The following is a 25,954-nucleotide window of genomic DNA, read 5'->3' as shown; positions in this document are numbered from 1 at the left end:
CTGCAATTTTGTACTGAGGAACATTTTTTAAAATACTCCTGCAATACAAGCTGTGCTAGGAAAGAAAAGGGGGGGGGGGGAACCCAAGCTCCCATCAAAGCAATTTCCTTCACCCTTGAGCAAATAATTCACTTCCAATTACGTCTTAAAGAAAAGTCTAACGCAACAGTTCAAAGTTAAGGCACAAACAGCCTGGAATGAACGTTGCAACTTTGAGGATAAAATGTGCAGGAGTCAATGTTCTCAGAAATGGCTAACGAGGTTTTCAAAGCTGATTATCTGAGTTACGCCAGCAGGATCAATGACAGGATGGCCACCGAATCCCTTATGATGCTAGAACTCCGAGGTTACGATGCCATAGGAAAGTGATAACATCACCAGGGGTGTCAGACTCATTTGGTACGAGGGCCGGATCTGACATCAATGAGAGCTTGTCAGACCGGGCCATGTGTGCCCAAAAATGTAACGGCAGGTAGCGGAGATATAAACTTTATAAAGGACACAGACAAACTTAAAGGTTTTTTTTTTAAAAAGCTTAAAATATAACATGCTTAAAACATTAGCACTCATTGGTCTTAAAGGTGCTTTCTTTGTATCTCTCCCACGGGATCCAGGGAATTGGGCAAACTCTGACTCTTTCCTTCCTTCCCAGGGGGATCAGGAGGGGGAGGAGCCTCAGCCAATAGTAGGAAGAGAGGCTTGGCTCAGTAGCTCTGCTGCGCGATTGAGAGAGCCTGGCAAACCAAGCTGTTCTTCCCCCCTTCCTCCCCAAGGGATGAGCTTCAGCCAGTGGAGAAAATAGATGCTTTGCTCTGTAATTCCTGTGCAAGCCTTGCAAAGCAAGCTGAGATGTAGAAAGAAGCAAGAGAGAGGGAGAAGGAAGCAGCTGACAGCCAGTTGCTCAGGGGCCTGATAGGAGCCCTCCGGGGGCCTGATTCGGCCCCCAGGCCACATATTTGACACCCCAGGCCTACACCATTGTAATGGTATATAGCCTAGCTGGCCCAATTTCATCAGCTCTTGAAAGCTAAATAAGGTCAGCTCTGGTAAGTACTTGGATGGGAGACCACTAAGGAAGTCCAGGGTCGCTATCCAGAGGCAGGCCATGGCAGATCACCTCTGAACATCTCTTGCCCTGAAAATCTCAAGGAGCTCCATAAGTCCCCTGTGCAGGCACCAGTCGTTTCTGACTCTGGGGTGACATTGCCTTCCCCAGTCATCTACACTTTCCCCCCAGCAAGCTGGGGACTCCTTTTACCGACCTCGGAAGGATGGAAGGCGGAGTCAACCTCGAACCGGCTACGTGAAAACCCAGCTTCCACCGGGGATCGAACTCAGGTCGTGAGCAGAGCTTAGGACTGCAGTACCGCAGCTTTACCACTCTGCGCCACGGGGCTCTTCGCTCCATAAGTAGGCAGTGGCATAATAGCACCGGCGGAAGTGGAAAGAAAAGTGAAGGCTGAGCTTGTAACAAAGGAGAAGCAGAGGATGGACAGCTTAATCTTGGTTTTAAGACTCGCACACTCTTAGACAAAGCCCTGTCTCCCCTGTAGGGCCCCAAAGTGTTGTAAGCAGTGTTCTCTCTAAGCTGAATTTGCATGAGGCAGCTCACAGATTTTTAGCCTCCAGCTCACACATTGTTGTCTTAGCTCAGGAAGGACGATCCCGGAGCGCACGGATTGATGCAGTAGCTCACAGTTTTAATACCAGTAGCTCACAAAGTAGAATTTGTGCTCAGAAGACTCTGCAGGTTAGAGGGAACATTGGTTGTAAGCAAGGCTTTTTTTTGTAGCTGGAACTTCTTTGCATATTAGGCCACGCACCCCTGATGTAGCCAATCCTCCAAGAGCTTACAGGGCTCTTATTACAGGGCCTGCTGTAAGCGCCAGGAAGGTTGGCTACATCAGAAGGGTGTGGCCTAATATGCAAAGCAGTTCCTAGGGGAAAAAAACCCGTGGTTGTAAGTAAATACACATTTGTGGAAGTCAGTAGAGAACCCAAATGTACCGCTTCTTTCTCTTTGCTACGACACAGAATCAGGTATTGTTGACCCCCGCAGCCAGTCAAAACACTCCAACAGCGGTGTATCGGCACCACTTACCCTGTATCTCCAATGCTCAAGTAGGGTTGCCAATCCCCAGGTGGGGGCAGGGGATCCCCTGGTTTGGAGGCCCTCCCCCCCGCTTCAGGGTCATCAGAAAGCGGGGGGAGGGGAGGGAAATGTCTGCTGGGAACTCTGTTATTCCCTATGGAGAGCTATTCCCATAGGAAATAATGGAGAATGGATCCGCGAGTATCTGGGGCTCTGCGGGTGCTGTTTTTTGAAGTAGAGGCCCCAAATTTGCAGCGCAGCATCTGGTGCCTCTCCTCAAAATACCCTCCAAGTTTCAAAAAGGTTGGACCAGGGGGTCCAATTCTATATGCCCCAAAAGAAGGTGCCCCTATTCTTCATTATTTCTACTGGAGGGAAGGCATTGAAAAGGCGTGCAGCCCCTTTCAATGTGATGGCCAGAGCTCCCTTTGGAGTTCAATCGTGCTTGTCACAACCTTGCTCCTGGCTCCACCCCCAAAGTCTCCTGGCTCCACCCCCAAAGTCTCCTGGCTCCACCCCCAAACTCCCCAGATATTTCTTGCATGGGACTTGGCAACCCTATGCTCAAGTCAGGACAGCCCTGCGACTAAGCAAACGAGGCTATTACCTAGAGGGCTGGCCTTCTCGGGGTGCTAAATTGGGCACCCTCCATATGACTTGGTGATGTTAGCAGTGCGGGGGGAGGGGGATGTCAGAAGTTAGCCTTGCCTAGGATGCCAGACAGTCTAGGGCCAGCTCTGACTCAAGCGCCTGTCAGGAGGCTGTATCACCCTGGCCCAAAGGAGGACTAGAAAAGAACAACGTCTATTCCTTTATTTGAGTTTATCCTCTTCGCACGGCTTTTTCTTGTAGCAGGAACTCCTTTGCATATTGGGCCACACCCCTCTTCTGTAGCCAATCCTCCTGGAGCTTACAGTAGGCCCTGGACTAAGAGCCCTCTAAGCCCTTGGAGGATTGGCTACAGGGGTAGAATTCTAGCAGCAGCTCCTCTGCATATTAGGCCACGCCCCTCTGCTGTAGCCAATCCTCCTGAAGCTTACAGTAGGCTCTGTATGAAAGCCCTCTAAGCCCTTGGAGGATTGGCTACAGGAGTAGAATTCTAGCAGCAGCTCCTCTGCATATTAGGCCACACCCCTCTGCTGTAGCCAGTCCTCCTGGAGCTTACAGTAGGCCCTGTACTAAGAATCCTGTAAGCTCTTGCAGGATTGGCTACATAAGAGGGGTGTGGCCTAATATGTAAAGGAGTTCCTGCTACAAAAAAGCCCCGCCTCTTCATAAGCTGTAAGCATAAACTGACCAATGGACAGGAGGCCAAATCACTCAACCAACCGAGCCTGGATACTGAGAACAGGATGTTCTCATCTGATGGAACACCGCAAAACGATCGTCACGGACCTCAGAATTCTTTTTGCTGGCCCAATCCAGAAAAGCGCCACTCATTTTTCAGTACAGTGGCTCGAAGCCCACACTTAACATTTCAGAGCTTCAAATGTAACTCAAACACAGAACTTAACTTTTCATCCACGATTCATTGAAGTTCCAAAATCGCTCGTCGCCCCCTGAAACAAGAGACTTCTTTTGACTTTCACCAAGTCCTCAGTCTCACAGCCTAATTAGGAACCGTAGCCGTGCCCAAGGTACTGGTGACTCAAGCCCAGTCTAGACAAACGGCTCATCACGTGGTTACAGGATCCTTAGACAAGACTGTTTCAGTATCATGAATGTTTTCTCTATAAAAAATATGTCATTTCTAGAATACCACATGTCCAGTGGGAGGGGCCTAACTTGGCTATCTCCTTGACGAGATAGCTTTCCAAAAGAAGGGATTTCCACCACCCCCTTTCATGAGTAGGGTTACCAGGTATCCTCTAGTGACTGGCGAGGGGTGGAAGTTGGGTTGCCAAGTCCAATTCAAGAAATATCTGGGGACTTTGGGGGTGGAGCCAGGAGCAAGATTGTGACAAGCATAATTGAACTCCAAAGAGAATTATGGCCATTATATTTAAAGGGACCGCACACCTTTTAAATGCCTTCCCTCTATTGGAAATAATGGAAAGGGGCACCTTCTTTTGAGGTTCATAGAATTGGACCCCCTAGTCCGATCCCTTTGAAACTTGGAAGGTGTTTTAAGGAGACACGTTGGATGCTATGATGTGGATTTGGTGCTTCTATTTCAAGAAACAGCCCCCCCCCCGAGTCCCAGATAACCTCAGATCAATTCTCCATTATACCCTATGGGAATCAGTCTCCATAGGGAATAATAGAGTGCCCAGCAGACATTTTTCCCTCGCACCCTTTCTGAAAACCCTGAAGTGGAGGGGAGGGCCACTGGGGGATCCCCTGCCACCACCTGGGGATTGAGCAATCCACAAAGAGCAACGCGGATAGTAGAGCAGGAAATTAAGGTAATAAACCTCCAAAAACCCAGCCTCAGATTGCCAAATACTAATACCAAATAAATACAAATACTATAAATTTCTATTCAGTTGTGCAAAAGCTAAGTATTTGCAAATTTATAGTATTTGTATTTATTTGGTATTAGTATTTGGCAATTTGAGGCTGGGTTTTGCAGAGGTTTATTACCTTAATTTCCCGCACCACCTGGGGATTGGCAACCCTACGTGGATGTGTAGTGGGACTTACTGTGAGCAAAGGGAGGCCTAAGTCAGTGTCAGACTCACTAGCAATGTGGCAAAGTCACTTCCGGTGCACACTGAAAATGATATCACATTACCAGCAATATGAAGTTGCTCTGATATTTGAGCAAAAACTCTATGGTAGAAGAAAACCATAGAGTTTTGAACAAATACCAGAGGGTCCCTGTGCTGCCAGCAATGAGATATGACAGCATGGACAGGCAAGGGACTTCAAAAGGATATAATGCCCTAGAGCCCACCTTCCACAGCAGCAAGGCTTTTTTTGTAGCAGAAACTCCTTTGCATATTAGGCCACACACCCCTGAGGTAGCCAGGGCTTTTTGTGTAGGAAAAGCCCACGAGGAACTCATGTGCATATTAGGCCACACCCCCTGACATCACCATTGTTTCACACATGACTTCCTTGGTGGAAAAAGTCCAGCAGGAACTTATTTGCATATTAGGCCACACCCCCAGACACCAAACCAGCTGGGACTGCATTCCTGTGTGTTCCTGCTCAAAAAAGGCCCTATAGCCAATCCTTTTGGAGCTTACGGTAGGCCTTGTAAGAAAAGCCCTGTCAGCTACTGGAGGATTGGCTACATTAGGGGTGTGTGGCCTAATATGCAAAGGAGTTCCTGCTACAAAAAAAAGCCCTGTGGAACAACCATTTTCTCAAAATGAGCTAAGAACTTTGTTCCCTGGAGATCAGTTGTAATCAGTGTTCCCTCTAAGCTGAGTTAGTGTGAGCCGGCTCAGTTTTTTAGCCTCCGACTCACACATTTTTGTCTTAGCCCAGGAAAAATGGCCCCAGAGCAGACTAACTGAAGCAGTAGCTCACAACTTTCATGCCAGTAGCTCACAAAGAAGAATTTTTGCTCACAAGACTCCACAGCTTAGAGGGAGTATTGGTTGTAATCCCAGAAGATCTCTATCTCCAGGGAACCCTATCTCCAGGAAACTGGTCTCTGTAGTCTGGAGATCAGTTGTAATAGTGCGAGACCTCCAGGCCTGACCTGGAGGCTGGCAACCCTGTGACCTGGGGTTCTCCATTTAACCCAGGGAGCAAATGAATAGCAGGGGACAAAGTCCTTCACTAGTCCTCCTGATGCATCTGTGATGTGTGTGTGTGTAATGAGAACAGGCAGCATGACAAGGACGCTTTCCCAGAAATTGCCCAACGCAACTTTAATTTTCAGGAAACCGGAGGCCCTGTACACTCCCCGCGTCACTCCTTTTAATAACAGTTGGGAGCATCTCTGAAGAAAAGGGGGAGGAAGCTGCCCCCTTAGCCATCTTCTGAGTATTTTTGTTCTGTCTGCAAATAAGCGACAAAAGCTCAGATACCAAAAGGTTTGTGCCGTCCCCTCCCCCCTCCCCCCCAGCTCCCCAAGCCGGTGTTTTCGTTTTAAAAGGGGCAAACGTAGAGCTGGGCTCTCGGCTGTGTGTGTGGTCAGCTAATGAGTCTAGGATGTTTTTTTGTAACCAGCCCATACGGGCTGCTGGCCTCCTTCCAGTTGCAGGGCTTGTTTTGTTTTCGTCTCTAATAAAAAAAACGTTCACAAAGCCGCAAGGGGGTTGTGGGCCGTATCCCCGGCTTCCTGTGCCGAATGGTTGTGCGCTGGGAAATTTATTGCCGCCGAACTGGCACACACAAACAAGGGTGCTTCCGGGCTGAGCGGGGGGGGGGGGGCGCTGGATGCAGGCACCCACTTTTTCGAGGCCCAGGTACTTAATTCACCTGGCTTTTGATTTTTGTCAGTGTGTATTGTTGCTTGGACCTTCCTCTGACCTCAGAGGTGGAACGCTCTTCTAGAGGCACGCCATCGCTGCTCTTGTCACATCAAGTCTTCCTTTTGTTGGAGAATCCCCATAATTCAATGTGACTATGCACGAACACAGGAAGCACCTCTGGTCCATTGTCTAATCTACCCGGCAGCAGCTCAGGAAGAGGTCTTTCCCATCATCTACTAGCTCAGGGGTGTCGAACTCATGAGGGCCGGATATGACATAAATGAGACCTTGTCAGGCCGGGCCTTGTTGCTTTGGGCCAAGGCAAGTTGGGCCGGGCCATGTGTGTACCTATTTAAGATCAGGTAGCAGAGATATAAATTTTTGTAAAGAACACAGACAAACATAAATGCATTTTTTTTAAAAAAACCGCAAACATGATTAAAATGTTGGTCTTAAAGGTGCTTTCGTTGTATTTCTCCCATGGGCTCCAGGGGACTGGGCAAAGGAAGCTCTGGCTCTTTCCTTTGTTCCGCAAGGGACCTGGGGGGGGGGAGCTTCAGCCAATAGAAGGAAGAGAGGCTTGGCTCGGTAACTCTGCTGTGCAATTGAGAGAGCCTGGCGAAGGAAGCTATTCCTCCACCCCCTTCATCCCCCAAGGGAGGAGCCTCAGCCAATGGAGAAAATAAGAGGTTTTGCTCTATAGCTCCTGTGTAATTGAGCAATCCTTGCAAAGCAAGTTGTTATGCAGAAGGAAGCAAGAGAGGGGGAGAAGGAATCAGACGACAGCCAGTTGCTTGGGGGCCTGATAGGAGATCTCTGGGGGCCTCATTTGGCCCTCAAACTGCATGTTTGACACCCCTGTACTAGCTGATCTTTTTAGCTGAGGCTGTTGAGGGTTGTACTTAGGACAGGGCCTGCCCCGGACCCTTTGGCACCCTAGGCAAGGCTAACTGCTTGCACCAGCCCCCCTTTGCTGCCGACAGACCTCTCCATTCTATCCTGTGGCATAGAAGGGGTTTTAAACTTTAAACCCCTTCTGTGGAGTTGCCCCACAGCGGTGGCCTGATCCCTCCATTCTATCCTATAAACCTCTGAGAGGGGGGCGGGAAGGGGAGATCCTCTCCCTGCTTTTGCACCCCAATTCTGTGCCCCCAGAAGGCTGTTGCCCTAGGCAATCACCTAGTCTGCCTAGTGGCAAGCGGGCTCCGGCCGAGGATTTATATCCTGCCCTCCCCACAAGTGGGCTCGAGGTGGTTTACAAGTCACCCAAACCGCGACATAAAACCAGGGCTTTTTTTTGTAGAAAAAGACCAGCAGGAACTCATTAGCATATTAGGCCACACCCCCTGATGCCGCTATTATTTCACACAGGGCTTTTTCTGACAAAAAAAACCAAGCAGGAACTCATTTGCATATTAGGCCACACCTGCCTGATGCCAAGCCAGCCAGAACTGCTTTCCTGCTCAAAAAAAAAAGCCCTGCATAAAACTATAGAACATCATAGGTTAAAATGAAGAGTTAAGACAGTATTAAAACCAGTATAGGACATTGCCTTGGTGGTGGTGCTATAATATATTCTTCTAAGTGGTGTCATGATGTTGGCCACTGGTCACAGGGCCAGGGCTACTGGTAGGGAAGGCCAAAAGATAGAAAAATTTCAGTGCACACTGTGTCAACTAAATGCCCAGTGGAACGGGCCCTGCGGAATTGCAGTAGATCCCACAGGGCCGTGATCTCAGTTGGTAGCTTGTTCCACCAGGCTGGGGCCAAAGCTGAAAAGGCCCTGGCTCTAGTTGAGGCAAGTCGGACATCCTTTAGGCCAGGACAATCAGAAGATGTTGATCCATTGGGGCTAGGGTTGCCAAGTCCCCAGCTTCCTATTGTACCATAGAGTTTCCTCTCCCAAATGGCTAGAGCATCTGGGAAAACCATAGAGTTTTCCTGGAAATGCCTAGAGCAGCCCCGTGTGTGTGCCGCCATTTTGATGGCATCACTTCTGGGTGAGTCATCACGCCGGCAATGTAGGGGGTGATTCCCCCCGCCGGCCCAATGTGGCAGCCCTAATTGGGACACATGGTGATCTCAGTTGGTAGCTTGTTCCACCAGGCTGGGGCCAGAGCTGAAAAGGCCCTGGCCCTTGTTGAGGCGAGTCGGACATCCTTCAGGCCAGGACAACCAGTAGATGTTGATCCATTGGGGCACATGTGAGGAGAGACAGTCCCTGAGATATGCAGATCCTTGGCTGTATAGGGCTTTAAAAGTCAACAATAAATGCTGTCCTGGTGGGTGGCGGAGATGTGCCGTTCCCAATGCACTAGATTTGTCTTACTCTAATTTTAAAAAGGGGAATGTAATCCAAATTAGGTCAACAAATCTCAATATGAAAAGCTATCAGTAGCCAGGATGGGGGAGACGATGGTTATGTATTGGTTCTTATGGTCTGGATAAGGTAGCGTTTCTCTTCTTTACGTAAGTAGTTGGTCTTTTCTTTTTTTAAAAAAATATAATTTTATTCTTTTGAACTGAAAACTGAAATTACATTTATTATAAATGCTATCCTTTAAACTATTCTGTTTATGGTGCTTAAATATTGATACAGTAACAACCAGGACTTTTTTTGTAGCAGGAACTCTTTTGCATCTTGGGCCACACACCCCTGATGTAGCCAGTCCTCCTGGAGCTTACAGTAGGCCTTGTAAGAAGAGCCCTGTAAAGCTCTTGTCTTGGCCACTGTGTGACACAGACGGTTGGACTGGATGGGCCATTGGCCTGATCCAACATGGCTTCCCTTCTGTTCTTATGATGAGGCATCAGTCGGTGCTTTTGACTTCTGTTTGCCTCTTGCCTTAAAAACTCTATGGTTTGCCATAAGAGAGACTCAACTCAACGGCACTGGTTGCCAGAGAACGTTTGGATAAACAGCTGCTGGATTTGAATGTATCGGTCGATGCAAACTGTGTTATCCAGAGTTTAAACAGAAACAAAACATTCATCACCCACTACTGATATGAAAACCAAGTTTACGTAACTAGAGAGACTGCGTCATTACCGTGGTTGTGAATGGATACCGTGCTTATCTTCTGTACCTTTTGACTACTGAAGTCCCATATGCACCCGGGTGCTGCCATTTCCTGTGGTCTCACTCCCTGGAACCCCTGGGTTCATCCAGACTGCTGTTGTTTCACCTGTGCGTTATGGCTTTCCCCCTGTCTTTCTAAGCAACATATTGGGGAGGGACGGTGGCTCAGTGGTAGAGCATCTGCTTGTTAAGCAGAAGGTCCCAGGTTCAATCCCTGGCATCTCCAAAAAAGGGTCCAGGCAAATAGGTGTGAAAAACCTCAGCTTGAGACCCTGCAGAGCCGCTGCCAGTCTGAGTAGACAATACTGACTTTGATGGACCGAGGGTCTGATTCAGTAGAAGGCAGCTTCATATGTTCATATTCTATGCACCCAGTTGTTTTTATTGCTGTCTCCTCCAAAATATGACCTATGTATAACCAGCTTCCTTTTTGGCAATATCCTTGACAGTTGCAGGGCTTTTTTTGGATGGCAGGAACTCCTTTGCGTATTAGGCCACACCCCCTGATGTAGCCAATCCTCCAAGAGCTTACAGTAGGCCCTGTACTAAGAGCCCTGTAAGCTCCTGAAGGATTGGCTGCATCAGGGGTGTTTGGCCTCATATGCAAAGGAGTTCCTGCTACAAAAAAAGCCCTTGTCAATTGATTTTATTGTGCCTTGGTTTCAGAGAGGCATCCTACCATCTGGCATTTGTACCCCCATTTCTTCCAGGTTTCACAAACGCCTTGGAGAGGGGCAATGCTTCTTCGAAGCAGGGGTGTCAAACTCATTTGTGATGAGGGCTGGATCTGATATAAATGAGACTTTGATGGGCCAGGCCGGGCCATGTTGGGCTGGACCATGTGTATACCTATTTAAGATTAGGTAGCAGAGATATAGGAGCCCCTGGTGCAGAGTGGTAAGGCTGCAGTACTGCAGTTGGAGCCCTCTGCTCACGACCTGAGTTTGATCCCAGTGGAAGCTGGTTCAGGTAGCCGGCTCCAGGTTGACTCAGCCTTCCATCCTTCCGAGGTCGGTGAAATGAGTCCCCAGCTTGCTGGGGGGTGGGGGGGAAGTGTAGATGACTGGGGAAGGCAATGGTAAACCACCCCGTAAAAAGTCTGCTGTGAAAACATTGGGAAAGCAACGTCACCCCAGAGCTGAAAACGACTGGTGCTTTCACAGGGGACTATCTTTACCTTTAGCAGAGATGTAAACTTTTTAAAAGACATAAACACTAAAGATTTTTTAAAAACCTTAAAATAGAACATGCTTAAAACAGCACTTATTGGTCTTAAAGTTTCTTTCTTTGTATTTCTCCCATGAGATCCAGGGAACTAAGTAGACAAAGGAAGCTCTGGCTCTTTCCCTCCTTCCCCAGGGGACCAGGAAGGGGAGGAGCCTCAGCCAATGGAGAAAATCAAGATTTTGCGCTGTAGCTCCTGTGTGAATGAACAAGCCTTGCAAAGCAAGCAGTTATGCAGAAGGAAGCAAGAGAGAGGGAGAAGGAAACAGACAAGAGCCAGTTGCTCGGGGGCCTGATAGGAGCCCTCCAGGGGCCTGATTAGGCCCCTGGGCTTCATGTTTGACACCCCTGCTCTAAGCTGTGGAGTCTTGTGAGCAAAAATCCTACTTTGTGAGCTACTGGCATTCAAGTTGTGAGAGAGCAACTGGGCTACTGCATCAATTAGGTTGCTCTGGGGCCTTTTATACTGAGCTGAGACAAAAATGTGTGAGCCGGAGGCTCAAGAACCGTGAGCTCGCTCACGCTAACACAACTTAGAGGGAACACAGGAGAGGGGCCTCTTTGGAATTGCTTGCCAGCCTCATTAGATCACGTCTGAGCCACCCTCATTATTCTCCATCCTAATAATTATTATCCGCTCCCTCCTTTCAGTGCCTAAGAAACTGCTGCACGAAACTGAGCCAAATCCCACCAACTACCAAGGCGCTCCACAGCCCCGCTTCCCACAGCCGCCCAGGGAACACGATCCGAACATCATAGGAGACGGAGCATTCATCTCTGATGCCTCATCACCCCTCGCGGATCACGTCCTTCCAGGTAGCCATGGTTATAGCAGTCGTTGTGCAAACAGTCGCTTTGGGGGCGAGAGTTTTATTGAGCCTTCCTGTAATCAACGGTATCTTTATTGGGGAGTTGGTGTCAAGGGCGTGCTCCACCTCGCCTGTCGATATGAGTCAAGAATTCCAAATGGGAGAGACGTGCCTACCTCACTGTGGAGGTATCTTTTGTTTTCTCGGGGCCAGGACTGGAGATCATTCTGCTTTTCCGCAGAGTCTTTTTTGTAGCAGGAACTCCTTTGCCTATTAGGCCGCACCTCCTGATGTAGCCAGTCTTCCTGGAGCTTGCAGTAGGCCCAGTACTAAGAGCCCTGTAAGTTCTTGGAGGAGTGGCTACATCAGGGAGGGTGTGGCCTAAGAGGCAAAGGAGTTCCTGCTACAAAAAAAGCCCTGATTTTCCAGGAATAATCTGTTCTGAGAACCCATCTGGTTAAGGTTGCCAGTCCCCAATTGCGTTGCCAATCCCCAGGCTGCTCATTGACTTCAGGTAATCCCAAATTGGAGGCAGGGGATCCCCCGGTTTGGAGGCACTGCCCCTGCTTCAAGGTCATCAGAAAGTGTGCGAGAAGGGGGGGGGGAGGGAAATGTCTGCTGGGCACTTCCTTATTCCCTATGGAGACCGATTCCCATAGGGTATAATGGTGAATTGATCTGTGGGTATCCGGGGCTTGGGAGGGGCTGTCTTTTGAGGTAGGAAGAGGCACCAAATTTGCAGCATAGGATCCAGTTCCTCTCCCCAAAACACCCTCCAAGTTTCAAAACACCAGGGGGTCCAATTCTATGAGCCCCAAGAGAAGGTGCCTCTATCCTTCATTATTTCCAGTGGAGGAAAGACATTTAAAAGGTCTGCGGTCATTTTCAATATGATGACCAGATGGAGTTCAATTATGCTTGTCACAGCCTTGCTCCTGGCTCCACCCCCAAAGTCTCCTGGCTCCACCCCAAAAGTCCCCAGATATTTCTTGAATTGGACCTGGCAACCCTACGACAGATTGCATTGCGGTTTTATCTGTGTCTTTCTCCAACAAAAGACTCAAGGGGAGGGGGAGGATCATGATGGTTTTTTTGGTGTTTTTTTTAATCCATTAAAGCCATAAAAGAGCAGAGAAAGTCAAGCGCTAAAGAAACACAATACTCCGTTATCAGCGCTGCTTAACAATGCCGCCCTAATCAGCTCTGCACTACATGGTTTCCTAGAAGAGAAGACAGTTCCGAACATAATCGGGACGGCTACTCTTTTCATCTTTTTTGCACCACTCAAAAAGATTTGTCCCAGAGATCTGGCAGGCAGGGGAAGGACCAAGAGGAAAGTTCTGGGTTGGGAAATACCTAGAGATTTTGGGGGTGGAGCTTGTGGAGGGTGGGGCTTGGGAAGGGAGGGGAGGGAACTCAAAGGGGAATAGCTATATAGATCCCTCCCTCCTGAGCAGCCATTTTCTTCAGATGAACTGACCTCTCTTGCCTGGCGATCAGTTTTAATCCCAAGAGCTCTCCAGACACAACAGGGAGGTTGGCAACCCTAATTAGGCATGCCAGGTGAGGGAGAATAAAGGAGTGCTTTTACAGCTGTTTGCATGTGATATTTAGCTGAGCCTTCAGAATATCACACATTAGATTGAGGTGACTACAGATAACAACCTGGGCGGTTTCCATGAGTGAGAGACAGGGCTTTTTTTGTAGCAGGAACTCATTTGCGTATTAGCGCACACACCCCTAATGTAGCCATCTGGGGTTCTGGGGGGCTGTTTTTGAGGTAAGGGTACCAAATCTTCAGCCTAGCATCTGGTGCCTCTCCTCAAAACAGCCTCCAAGTTTCAAAAAGATTGGACCAGGGGGTTCAATTCTATGAGCCCCCAAAGAAGGTGCCTCTATCCTTCATTCTTTCCAATGGAGGGAACCCTGTTCGTTTTATAATAGCAGCTTCCCTAATAATTTCATTACTCTGTTCCCTTTTTAAAAAAATGCCCTCCTTGTAGGGCTACACACTTCCAGGTTGCTCCCAAAGGTCTCTCAGAATTACACCTGATCTCCAGATTACAGAGGTCAATTTCCCTGGAGAAAATGGCAGTTTCCGAGTTTCTATAGAGCATCCCGTCTCTCCCTCCCCTCCCTAAACCCTGCTTTCCTCAGGCCCGCACCTGGGGGTTGTTTTGTAGAAAAACAGGTGGCGGAGCTCATTAGCAGAACTCATTAGCATATCCCCCCCCACACCAAAAGACATCCAATGCAAGAAAGGAGAGCCCCAGGCGAGCGAGGCCTGCTTGGGCTGGCTAGAGATCAGTGTGTGGGTCAAAAGGCCTGCAAGCCACCCGCCACCCAAAATCACATAAGTGGAGAAAGGGTCGCGCAGGCTTCTCCAGGGGTTAATGAGGGCTGCTGGGGTTGGGGCAAAGCTCCTGGTGGCTGGCTGGCTGCCCGCTCTCCTAATCTGGGGATTGTTATGCAGCTGCACCTACTATTCAGTGGACAAGGTAGGTGGGGAGGAGACAGAAATCTAATCCAGCACCCTGCCTCATGCAGTGGCCAACAACAGGGCATAGAGGCCGAGGCCTTCCCCTGATGTTGCCTCCTGGCTCTGTCGTTCAGAGGTCTACCACTAAACATGGAGATTCCATTTAGCCCTGGGCAGAAAGTACTCAAGCCCTCCTCCCAGCCCACCACCAGAACTCCCACTCCTGCCTCCCTTTCTGCCCCCACCCACGTACCCCACATTCTCCTTTGCACCCTCCCCTGTTTGCTTATGACCCCCTCCCCTCGCCTATGCTCATAGCTATCTCCATGTCCTTTCTCCAGGGCACTGTGTATGTGGCTGCTGTGACCATAAAGAGCACTGCTTGAACAATCCACACATTTCCCCCTGGTAGTTCTGGGCAGTGCAGGTAGCTGGATGCACAGGAGGTGGAATGCTTGCCAGTGAGTAGAAGAAGAGATTGGATTTATACCCCACCCTTCATTTGGAGGGCCAGAGTGGCTTACAATATCCTTTCCTCCCCCACAACAGACACCCTGTGAGGCTGGAGGGGCTGAGAGAGCTCTGACAGAAACTGCTCTTGAGCAGAACAGATCTGAGAGAGTTATGGCTGACCAGTGTCAGATCAAACTCTATGGAGGCCCCTAGGCAGTTGAAATCTTGGGGGCCCCTCGCAAATTATCTCAGAGTCTGAGCACCCGCCCCACCTCCCATGGCCCCCACTGCAGCCTGCAGGCACCTTCTCAAAAGCCCCTTTGACTAGGCTGCGGGGGAAAGGCACAGAGAGGCAGACTTGGCGACAACGCCAGCAACAGCCGCACCAGGCAATATTGGGCAAAGAGCAGTTCAGTTGCTGGCTGCGCGTGCTGATGGAGAGGGCTGCAAGCAGGGGGGAAACGGGGAGGGGAAGCTGGCCTGGGGCTCCTAAAGGCATGGGGGCCCATTAGGCTTGCCAATCCCCAGGTCCCAGCGGGGGTTCTCCTGCTTTCCCAGGCTCCTTCCCGCCCCCAGTCAGCTGGCCGGTGTGGGGAAGCCCGGCCCCCAGAGGACCATGTGCCTTTTCACCTCTGGAGGCTTCGGTCTTCGATTGAAAGGCTTCCTCTTGGGGTGGGGTGTCTGTGTTACTCTGAAGAAGTTGGCAGCAACTAGTGAGTAGAGAGGCCAATCTCTCGCTTCAGAGTCACCAGAAACGGGTTGGGGGGGGGGAGGGAAACGTCTGCTGAGCGCTTCATTATTCCCTATGTGGAGATCGATTCTCATAGGGTATAATGGGGAATTGTTCTGGAGGTTTCGGGGGCTCTGGGGGAGCTGTGTTTTGAGGTAGAGGCACCACATTTTCAGTATAGTATCTAGTGCCTTTCCCCAAGGTACCCCCCAAGTTTCAAAACGATTGGACCAGGGGGCCCAATTCTATGAGCCCCAAAAGAAGGTGCCCCTATCCTTCATTATTTCCTACGGAAGGAAGTCATTTAAAAAGGTGTGCTGTCCCTTTAAATGTGATGGCCAGCACTCCCTTGGAGTCCAATTATGCTTGTCACACCCTTCCTCCTGGCTCCGCCCCCAAAGTCTCCTGGCTCCGCCCCCAAAGTCCCCAGATATTTCTTGAATTGGACTTGGCAACCCTAGGGCCCCCAGGCCAGTGCCTACTTGGCCTAATTGTTAATCCAGCACTGTGTGGCACGAAATGGCTCGCCTGTTTTTCACACGGAGGATACTTTATATGCCAAGTGTCACAACGTGCTCTGAGAACACCGCCTGATAAGTGGGAGCCAAACGGAACTGGCATTGGCTCAGTGGCAAGAGGCCGTGGAGGGACACGGGCTGGAAAAAACATCCTTCAGCCTGCAGATTCTCCCCCCCCCCCCCGCATCAGTTCTGCCAGTCACCCAGCCTCGCAGCGTTCAAAAACAGTTAGCATTTTTGTGGCCGTCCCGCCGGAGGTGTCTGCAAACAGATCAAGGTACAAGGAGTTCTCGGGCAAGCTGATCCGATAAGGCCTTGAAAGGGTCTCTTTCAGGCTGGAGGAAGGAACTGCCTCCTCCAACCACTGACATTTCGACAAATAAAAAACCCCAGGCATTAACAGCACTTTTCTCTCCCCCTCTGAAAGCTGCCGCTAGGAAGTCATAACGGGACTTCCAGACCTACCCGCTCCTTCATAAAGGCTGGGAGTAGACAGGGGGGAAAGGCTTGTTTGCCAGGTGTAGAGCAGAAGTTATAGGATTACAGTCAGTTGCAAGCAGAGCTGCCTGTGTGATTTCTGTTCCCTTTTTCATGTGAGGGGGATTGCCGCACTGTGTTAGGACAACTTTGGCGGGTCTCAGCTCTGATAAAAGGCTCTTTTGACGGGCAGCGAACAAAGGCCTCTGATTATACATTTGCCGTAAAAGCTGGGTGTGTCTAACTGGTGACTTGAAAGCTGCGGAGAGGGGTAGACCTTGCTGTGCGAGCGAGCACAGGAGTCGCCTGGAGGGCTCTCGTGGAGCAGGCAGCTCAAGTCAAGCAGGGAGACGTCAGATGCCGGAGCCGTCTCTGGGCGAGGACGGCAGTTCTCCTCGCCGGAGCGGCAGGCCCCGGAATCAGAGGTTGTTTGCTTTGTGTTCCGAACAGAAAAGAAGAAAGGGAGGTCGGCTACCTTTTACCCGTTAGACACCCGGCCCTTGTTGCTTCCAGCGGATGAGAGGACTGCGGTGGACGGCACGATGGAGCCCGCGGGTACAGGCCCAGAGATGGAGCTACTCAGCAACATCCTGGCAGCATCTTCCTTCATCACAGGTAGGCCTGTTTCCCACCTCTTCTGTCCGCTGGATGCCTTATTGCCCGTACCGCCGTGTCTGAAGGTGACATGCCTTTTTCGATCCCCACCCGCTGCATCTAACATTCACTCGTTTCTGGTTTCCGTTCCTCCTTCTAAAGGAACAGCAGTTTAGAGATTTCGCCCAAACTTTCTGCTCTGCTGCACACGGCTGTCTCTCTCTGGCCATGTTTGGTGGGTTTGGGGGGGCGGGGGTGAAACAAGGTCTCTCATTGGGCTGTGTGAGAATACACATCCCTGAAATGGAGCTGATGGCACAGTGCTGTTCTGTGTCAATATGCGGAAAGTAACCTACTGAACAGGTGCCGTCACTTTTGGTGACATCCCGGGGTGTGGCCTAATGTGCAAATGAGTTCCTGCTGGGCTTTTTCTATGAGTGAGAGGCAAGTGTAGACAAAATGCACATACAAGGAACTGGATGGGAACCATTGCTACGGAGATCAGTTTCCCTGGAGAGAATGACTGCTTTGGAAGCTGGACTCTGTGGCATTATACCTGGCTGAGGCCCTTCTCCACCCAATACCCCATCCTCCCCAGGTCCTACCCCCCCAAATTGCAAGGAATTTCTCTAAGCTGGCAGTCTGAAGAGTTGTCCCCTCTGCACATGGAATCTGCCCAGGAGCAATGGCTATAGCAGAGTTGCCAGGCAGTGCCAGGGAATCGGTAGGAGGGCTGTGGGCTGTGATACTGGCTGTGTCGTCACATTGCTTCCATTAAAATATGGATGTGACATGGATAGCTCTAGGAATCTTTGGAAGGTCTATGGAAAACTATAGAGAAAAATCCTGGGAAAATATCTACTTTGGAAGGTGGATTCTGTGGCATTATACCCGATTATACTATGGTAAACGATAATAAAACCAGGGCTTTTTTTTCTTTAGCAGGAACACACAGGAACATAGTTACAGCTGGCTTGGTGTCAGGGGTGTGGCCTAATATGCAAATGAGTTCCTGTTGGGCTTTTCCTACAAAAAAGTCACTTGTGGAACAATGGTGATGTCAGGGGGTGTGGCCTAATATACAAATGAGTTCCTGCTGGGCTCTTTCTACAAAAAAAGTCATATGTGAAACAATGGTGATGTCAGGGGGTGTGGCCTAATATACAAATGAGTTCCTGCTGGGCTCTTTCTGCAAAAAAGTCACTTGTGGAACAATGGTGATGTCAGGGGGTGTGGCCTAATATACAAATGAGTTCCTGCTGGGCTTTTTCTACAAAAAAAGTCCTATGTGAAACAATGGCAGTGTCAGGGGGTGTGACCTAATAGGCAAATAGGGAAATGTTCCTGATGGGCTTTTTCTACCAAAAAAAGCCCTGGGTAAAACAATGGTGATATCAAGGGGTATGGCCTAATATACAAATGAGTTCCTGCTGGGCTCTTTCTACAAAAAAAGTCATATGCGAAACAATGGTGATGTCAGGGGGTGTGGCCTAATAGGCAAATGTGTTCCTGCTGGGCTTTTTCTACCCCAAAAAAGCCCTGGGTAAAACCATAGTGTTTATGGCAATTCCTAGAGCTACCCCACATCTGGGTTTTTGAAAATTTACTGGAAGTGCACACAACCACAGGCAACAGAAGCAGGGGCGGGGGGGGGGGGAGAAACAGAAGCTTCCTCAACCCCACTGGAGACTTGGCAGCCCTATTCCATATAGTCTTTATTGGACTCATCTGAGCCTCCTTATCGACTTTAGTTCTCATCCTCTGAAGCTTAGGCTAAGGTCTATGTGACAGGGGTTAATAACCCCTTTTGATTTCAGAGATGAAAGGCTTCCTCACTGTGGAAGACGGTGCTCTGCCCTGTAATTTGCTCAATGAGTGGCACATGTGCCCAGCCCCGGCTTTGGCTTCTCTTCAGTTGAAGTGTGAAAATTAACTTTACCGTGGATGCCGCTTGCTGTAATGTCATGTTGATATCTTGTTTGGGAAAGACGTTTCCTTAGGCCACGGCTTTTATCTTTCATCGGCTCTTGCATTGTTGTTGGGGTTATTTCTTCGCAGGGAGGATTGCAGTTCTTTTATTTGGGAAGGTCTCTCTCAACGGGGAAAGTATTGGGCTAATAACTCTGTTTCAGGATTGAGGTTTACGCTTCTGCCTGACCCAAATTTACCTCCTGGAAAATGTCAAGTGTTCAGGAAGTTCATCTTATTTTACATTTTGTTTGGCGTTTCCTCACCGACGTTTTGTTTTGTTGTTTATATGTTTAATTGGGTTTTTTTGTAATATCCAGGGCCTTTTTGGTATAGGATTGTCAAGTCCAATTCAAGAAATATCTGGGGACTTTGGGGGTGGAGCCAGGAGACTGGGGGTGGAGCCAGGAGACATTAGGGGTGGAGCCAGGAGCAAGGCTGTGACAAGCATAATTGAAATCCAAAGGGAGTTCTGGCCATCACGTTTAAAGTGACGGCACACCTTTTCAATTCCTTCATTCCATAGGAAATAATGAAGGATAGGGGCACCTTCTTTTGGGGCTCACAGAATTGGACCCCCTGGTCCAATCATTTCAAAACTTGGGGGATATTTTGGGGAGAGGCACTAGATGCTGTACTGAAAATTTGGTGCCTCTACCTCAAAACACAGCCCCCCCCCAGAGCCCCAGATACCTGTGGATCAATTCTCCATGATTTTCTATGGGAATAAATCTCCATAGGGAATAATAGAGTTCCCTTTCTGACGACCCTGAAGTGGAGGAGGGCCTCCAAACTGGGGGATCCCCTACCCCCACCTGGGGATTGGCAACCCTATTTTGGTAACAGGAACTCATTTGCATATTCAGCCATACACCCCTGAAGTGGCCAATCCTCCAAGAGCTTATAGGGTTCTTATGACAGGGCCTACTGTAAGCTCTTGGAGGATTGGCTACATCGGGGTGTGTGGCCTAATATGCAAAGGAGTTCCTGCTACAAAAAAAGCCCTGGTTATATAAGATACTAAAAAAAGCAATTTTGATGGTTTTCATTATTTGCTACCCTGGAGACCCTACATTGGGTAGGAAGGGACAAAAAAACATTTTAAATAATAAAAAAACTTTCAGTTGTTGGGCTGTTTGAAAGGAACTCATTTGCATATTAGGCCTCACCCCCTGACATCACCATTGTTTCACACAGGGCTTTCTTGTATTCCTGTGCATTCCTGCTATAAAGAAAGCCCTACAAACCTTTGCTTTCCCCCCTCTGTTCAAAATATTTATTTTTTTGCAACAAACTGACTTTCCCTGTACCTTTGTTGGGTTTGCCAGACCCTAAACTAAGCCAAGAGGTAAAGGCACAGTATAACAATTTTAACTAAACATAAGTTTAATGACATAAATAAAATAAAATTTGTAACTGTGGCTGGAGCCCACTGTGTGGATTTTTTAAGTTTCACAGGAATCCTCCTTTGGCTAGTGTGCCTGAGATTGTGTTCTACAATTCCCGCTGTGTCCTCTGAGGGAAAAGGGGACGCCTATGTCAGTTTTATTAACTTTTTGTGGCTGCCTTTGATGCATTTTACAGACCTCCTTTATAGCTGTACGTCAGTCTGGAAATCGTAGCGCCTGGAGGGAAACAGTTGTTCTTGAGCAGCCCAAAGACAGCAAGGACTAGGTTGTATGGTTGCTTCACTTCAGGTCCAGATCAGGCCTCAGATTCAGCAGGAGCTTACAGGAGCACAGCTCCTGAACCTTTCTGAGAGTTCCCCCCCCTCCTCCCCACCTACCTTGTCCATTGAATAGTAGGTGCAGCTTCTACTGGATTAGGAGAGCGGGCAGCCAGCCGGCCACCAGGGGGTTTGCCACGCCCCCAGCAGCCCTTATTAACCCCTGGAGAAGCCCACACCACCCTTTCTCCACTTCTTAGGTGATTTTGGCTGGCAGGTGGCTTGCTGGCCCTTTGACTGTGGGGAGGGGGCAGCCAAGGAGAGCCCCAGGTGAGCAACGCCTACATGGGCTGGCTGGATCTCTAGCCAGCCCAAGCAGGCCTCGCTCACCTGGGGCTCTCCTTTCTTGCACTGGGTCGCTTTTGGCTGGTGGGAACCTCTTAGTGGAAACAAAATTCTCAAAAAAAAAGTTTAAAAGTTCATGAGGGGCACCCTTGTGATTCTCCGTTTCCGTCTTGAGAGTTCTTGCAATTCTTTCTCCAGAAAAAAGCCCTGCATCAGTGTGTCTGACTTGACTGACTGACTGACATCTGTCTGTCGTCTATCTGTCTGCCTGCCTGTTATCCATCCATCCATCCATCCATCCGTCCGTCCGTCCGTCCGTCCGTCTGTCTGTCTGTCTCTCTCTGTCTCTTTTTCTGTCTCTCTCTGTCTCTCTCTCTCTCCAAGTGCCATAAACTGGAACTACATCCAGCGGCACTAGGTCAAAGCAGATAGAGCAGGAGACTAGCGCCCTGGGCAACTCGGGGTTCGAATCCTCACTTCTACCCTGGGAGCTCGCTGGGTGGCCTTGGGCCCCTCACAAGCCTGGCTCAGCTAACAGGGCTGTTGCGAGAGAATGGAGGAGAGGACGAACCATGTTCTGAGCTGCTTCAAGTCCCAGCTGGGAGGAAAAGCTGAGTGTAACTCAGTGTAAGAAATACAATGCATGCATGAACTGATGAGACCCGGCTTGCAGACATCAGCTGCCTTCTCCCCCTGCCCAGATCCTTTTCTTATTGCATCATTCTCTGGTCAACGGGGCTTTCCAGTGATTTCTGTGGATTCTGATAATGAGCCAGATGCTTGCAGAGGGGCATTAATAGCATTAAGGACGGAAACTTCCACGCCAAAAACCTCAGACCGTCGCTCTCCACAGGGCTGTCTGGACACACATGGCCCCTGCAGGAAATGACAGGCAGTAACGCAGAGATTATTATTATTTATTTATTATAGAATATAGAGACGTATAATGGGAATAACAACATTGGCCTGGAGGCCTTTCCTTAGGAGATGAATGACTTCGGACCTCACGCTCTCTGCAGGCGAACGGGGCTTGGGAAATGCCGTGGGAGTGCTGTGTTTGTCAGGGTGTTTGTTGAGGCCCATGTGCTTCTCATTGTGTCGGGCTGCAGTAGGGTTGCCAAGTCCAGTTCAAGAAATATCTGGGGACTTTGGGGGTGGAGCCAGGAGACATTAGGGGTGGAGCCGAGATCAAGGCTGTGACAAGCATAATTGAACTCCAAGGGAGTTCTAGCCATCACATTTAAAGGGACGGCACACCTTTTCAATGCCTTCCTTCCGTAGGAAATAATGAAGGATAGGGGCACCTTCTTCTAGGGCTCATAGAATTGGTCCCCCTGGTCCAATCTTTTTGAAACTTGGGGGGTATTTTGTGGAGTGGCACTAGATGCTATACTGAAAATTTGGTGCCTCTACCCCAAAAAACAGCCCCCCCAGAGCCCCAGATACCCGCGGATCAATTCTCCATGATTTTCTATGGGAATAAATCTCCATAGGGAATAACAGAGTTCCCAGCAGACATTTCCCTCCCCTCCCCCCGCTTTCTGACGACCCTGAAGCTGGTGGGGGGGGGTCTCCAAACCGGGGGATCCCCTGCCCCATCCTGGGGATTGGCAACCCTAGGCTGCAGCCAGCACGGTTGCTTCTCCTCCGCCGTGCTTGGGTCAGTCAGACTCGCCCTGTCAGGAGCTGCTCACATCGCAGCCGCTGCTGGCCTCCTGTCGTCTTGGAATAATTCGAAGGTCTCCAGAACTGCACTTTAGAACCTGCAAAGATCAGTGCAAACTGAACCAGGGTTAGATCCAGGTGGGCAGCTGTGTTGGTCTGAAGCAGTAGAAAAAAGCAGGAGTCACGTGGCACCTTTTAAGTCCCACAAAGTTTTATTCCGATTGTAAGCTTTCGTGTGTGCATGCACACGTCTTCAGATTCGTCATCTGAAGAAGTGTGCATGCACAGACGAAAGCTTATATTCTGAATAAAACTTTTTTGGTCTTAAAGGTGCCATTTGTTTGTTCTAAACCATGTTTCAGGTGTGCAGGTAGAGGGTTGCCGGCTCCTGGTTGGGAAGCTCCTGGAGATTTTAGGGGTGGAGTCTGGAAAGGGCAGAGTTTGGAGAGGGGAGGAATTTCAGAACAGTATAGAACCCACCCCCCGAAGCAGCCATTTTCCCCAAGGGAACTGACCTCTCTCATCTGGAAAGCACATGAAATAGGAGGACATCCCCAGGCCTTACCTAGAGGTTCGCAAACCTTTCTGGGCCAGGGTTTTTTTTGTTAGAGGGAACATACAGGAACACAGTTCCGGCTGGCATGACACCACGGGGTGTGGCCTAGTATGCAAATGTTTCCTGCTGGGCTTCCCCTCAACCCCGTTGGTTATATCAGAACGCTGTCCAGCCATCTCATCATTTGCCGTCCCCTTCTTCTTTGGTGCCTTTATTTCTTGGCTCAATTTAGGGTTTGGCAAAACCAAGAAAGGGACAGGGAAAGTTAGTTTGTTACTATATATACTGTATAAAGAAAGAAAGAAAGAAAGAAAGAAAGAAAGAAAGAAAGAAAGAAAGAAAGAAAGAAAGAAAGAAAGAAAGAAAGAAAGAGAGAGAGAGAGAGAGAAAGAAAGAAAGAAAGAAAGAAAGAAAGAAAGAAAGAAAGAAAGAAAGAAAGAAAGAAAGAAAGAAAGAAAGAAAGAAAGAAAGAAAGAAAGAAAGAAAGAAAGAAGAGAGGGGGGGAAAGCAAAGGTTTGCATGGCTTTTGTTTTGAGCAGGAATGCACAGGGACTCAGTTCCAGCTGGCTTGGCATCAGGGGGTGTGGCCTAATATGCAAATGATTCCTGCTGGGCTTGTCCCATAAAAACCCTGCGTGAAACCATGGTGATGTCAGGGGGTGTGGCCTTATATGCAAATGATTCCTGCTGGGCTTTTCCCATAAAAACCCTGTGTGAAACCACGGTGATGTCAGGGGGCGTGGCCTAATATGCAAATAATTCCTGTTGGACTTTGTCTACAAAAAAAAAAAGTTCAAGTCCAGCCAATCGGTTACTGAACCACTGTCAGAGACTGATGGGCAGAGGCTGCCTGCACACAATTCTGTATCTCTTCTGGACTAACCTAAGGCTTTCCCCCTCATTGTTCACTGCCTGCGTCTAAAGAGCTCTCGCTTCCCCAATCAGTCCTGGAGGTACAGAGGACTCTTTGTGTTCCGTGCGGCAACAGAGGCAGGCAGCCTCCTCCTCCTCCTCTGGAACCTGAGGCTGTAGCTGCCCCATAAATTAAGGACACTCAGAGTTTATTTGTGCAAGGACTGTACGCTATAGTGGGTTTGGCCTTGTCTCTTCTGGAATGCACCCCACTGTTTGGGAAGACTTGCATGAACTCATATCCCGTGGCGGGGAAAGCTCCTCTCCTCCGCCTGCTCCTTCAATCTGGTCTTCGTAGTTAGGAGGCTTGCCGTTTCGTCCTGCCTTGCAGCCCACCTTCGTTTTCATTTGAACACGGGGATGGATAGATGGCCTGGGACAGCGGGAGGTTTTTTTGTAGAAAAAGCCCATCAGGAACTCATTTGCATTTTAGGCCATGCCCCCCGTTCCGCACAGGGCTTTTTTGTAGAAAAGGCCCAGCAGGAACTCATTTGCATATTAGGCCATGCCCCCCGTTCCGCACAGGGCTTTTTTGTAGAAAAGGCCCAGCAGGAACTCATTTGCATATTAGGCCATGCCCCCTGTTCCGCACAGGGCTTTTTTGTAGAAAAGGCCCAGCAGGAACTCATTTGCATATTAGGCCATGCCCCCTGTTCCGCACAGGGCTTTTTTTGTAGAAAAGGTCCCAGCAGGAGCTTATTTGCGTATTATTATTTTATTTTTATTTTATCTACCTTAAATTTGTGTGCCGCCCGCTCCGCACACGGACTCTGGGCTGCTCACAATCATGACACAACAACAACAGTACCTTATGATTTTAAAAGCAGAAACACACATAAACGATTTATAAATTTAAAACTTAAAAGTGGTGCTATAAAATTTCTTACAAAGGCGGTCTAGCTTCGTTGTAGTTCTTAATTCTCTGCATCGCTCTATTAGGTGCCTGATGGATGGATGGTCATATTAGACCACAGCCCCTGATGCCAAGCCAGCTGGAACTGTGTTCCTGTGTGTTCCTGCTCTAAAATAACCCTGAAGTGGGAGTTTTGAAGTTCTGTGTGTCAGCAGGGCTGTTGGCGGGAGCGTGCTTTTGGAAATGTTCCAAGCGGTGACAAGAATCGTATATAGGGTTGCCAACCTCCAGGTGGGCCCTGCAGGTCTCCTGGAGATATTACTGATCTCCAGAACGCAGTGATCAGTTCTTCTGGAGGAAATGGCTTGCTTTGGAGGGTGGACTTTGTACCAGTATACCCCTCTCAGCCCCACCCACCTCGCAGGGTGTCTGTTGTGGGCGAAGAAGATAAAGGAGATTGTAAGCCGCTCTGAGTCTCTGATTCAGAGAGAAGGGCGGGGTATAAATCTGCAATTCTTCTTCTTTCTAAACCGCCCCCCTCTCCCCAGACTCCACCCCCAAATCTCCAGGAATTTCCCAACATGGAGTCAGCAACCCTAGACTTCAGTTCGATGAACAGCAACAACAAAATGTCATCTCTTATGCATATTGTTATTGCTTATAGCACAGGCCTCTTCTGATTGGATTTTTTTTCATGGTATACTGCTTCAGAATTGTGCCAACTCCTTCTCAGAGAGAAGTTTGAGAGAGAGAGAGAAAGCCAGTTTGGTGTAGTGGTTTTGTGTGCGGACTCTTATCTGGGAGAACCGGGTTTGATTCCGCACTCCTCCACATGCAGCTGCTGAAATGGCCTTGGGTCAGCCATAGCTCTGGCAGAGGTTGTCCTTGAAAGGGCAGCTGCTGTAAGAGCTCTCTCAGCCCCACCCACCTCACAGGGTGTCTGTTGATTCCGCACTCCTCCACATGCAGCTGCTGAAATGGCCTTGGGTCAGCCATAGCTCTGGCAGAGGTTGTCCTTGAAAGGGCAGCTGCTGTAAGAGCTCTCTCAGCCCCACCCACCTCACAGGGTGTCTGTTGTGAGGGGAGAAGATATAGGAGATTGTAAGCTGCTGTGAGTCTCTGATTCAGAGAGAAGGGCATGGTATAAATCTGCAGTCTTCTTCT

General features: G+C 49.2%; 1 protein-coding gene and 1 non-coding gene across 2 annotated transcripts in view; both read left to right on the top strand.

The window, feature by feature from the left end:
* The window catches only part of LOC132566393 (protein eva-1 homolog C-like), a 291,940-nt gene that overhangs the window by 258,202 nt on the left and 7,784 nt on the right, over positions 1 to 25,954 (top strand). The window contains exons 6-7 of the mRNA XM_060231397.1: positions 11,417 to 11,581; positions 16,682 to 16,846. Coding sequence (XP_060087380.1) covers positions 11,417 to 11,581; positions 16,682 to 16,846 — 330 coding nt within the window. The remainder of the gene's footprint in view (positions 1 to 11,416; positions 11,582 to 16,681; positions 16,847 to 25,954) is intronic.
* Positions 9,701 to 9,767, top strand: TRNAN-GUU (transfer RNA asparagine (anticodon GUU)). Its single transcript has one exon. It is a non-coding gene; the product is annotated as a tRNA-Asn (tRNA).

Source organism: Heteronotia binoei, chromosome 1 (assembly GCF_032191835.1).
Source record: "Heteronotia binoei isolate CCM8104 ecotype False Entrance Well chromosome 1, APGP_CSIRO_Hbin_v1, whole genome shotgun sequence".
In the NCBI taxonomy this organism is placed as follows: Eukaryota; Metazoa; Chordata; class Lepidosauria; order Squamata; family Gekkonidae; genus Heteronotia; species Heteronotia binoei.
This window is presented reverse-complemented; position numbering and strand designations above follow the sequence as displayed.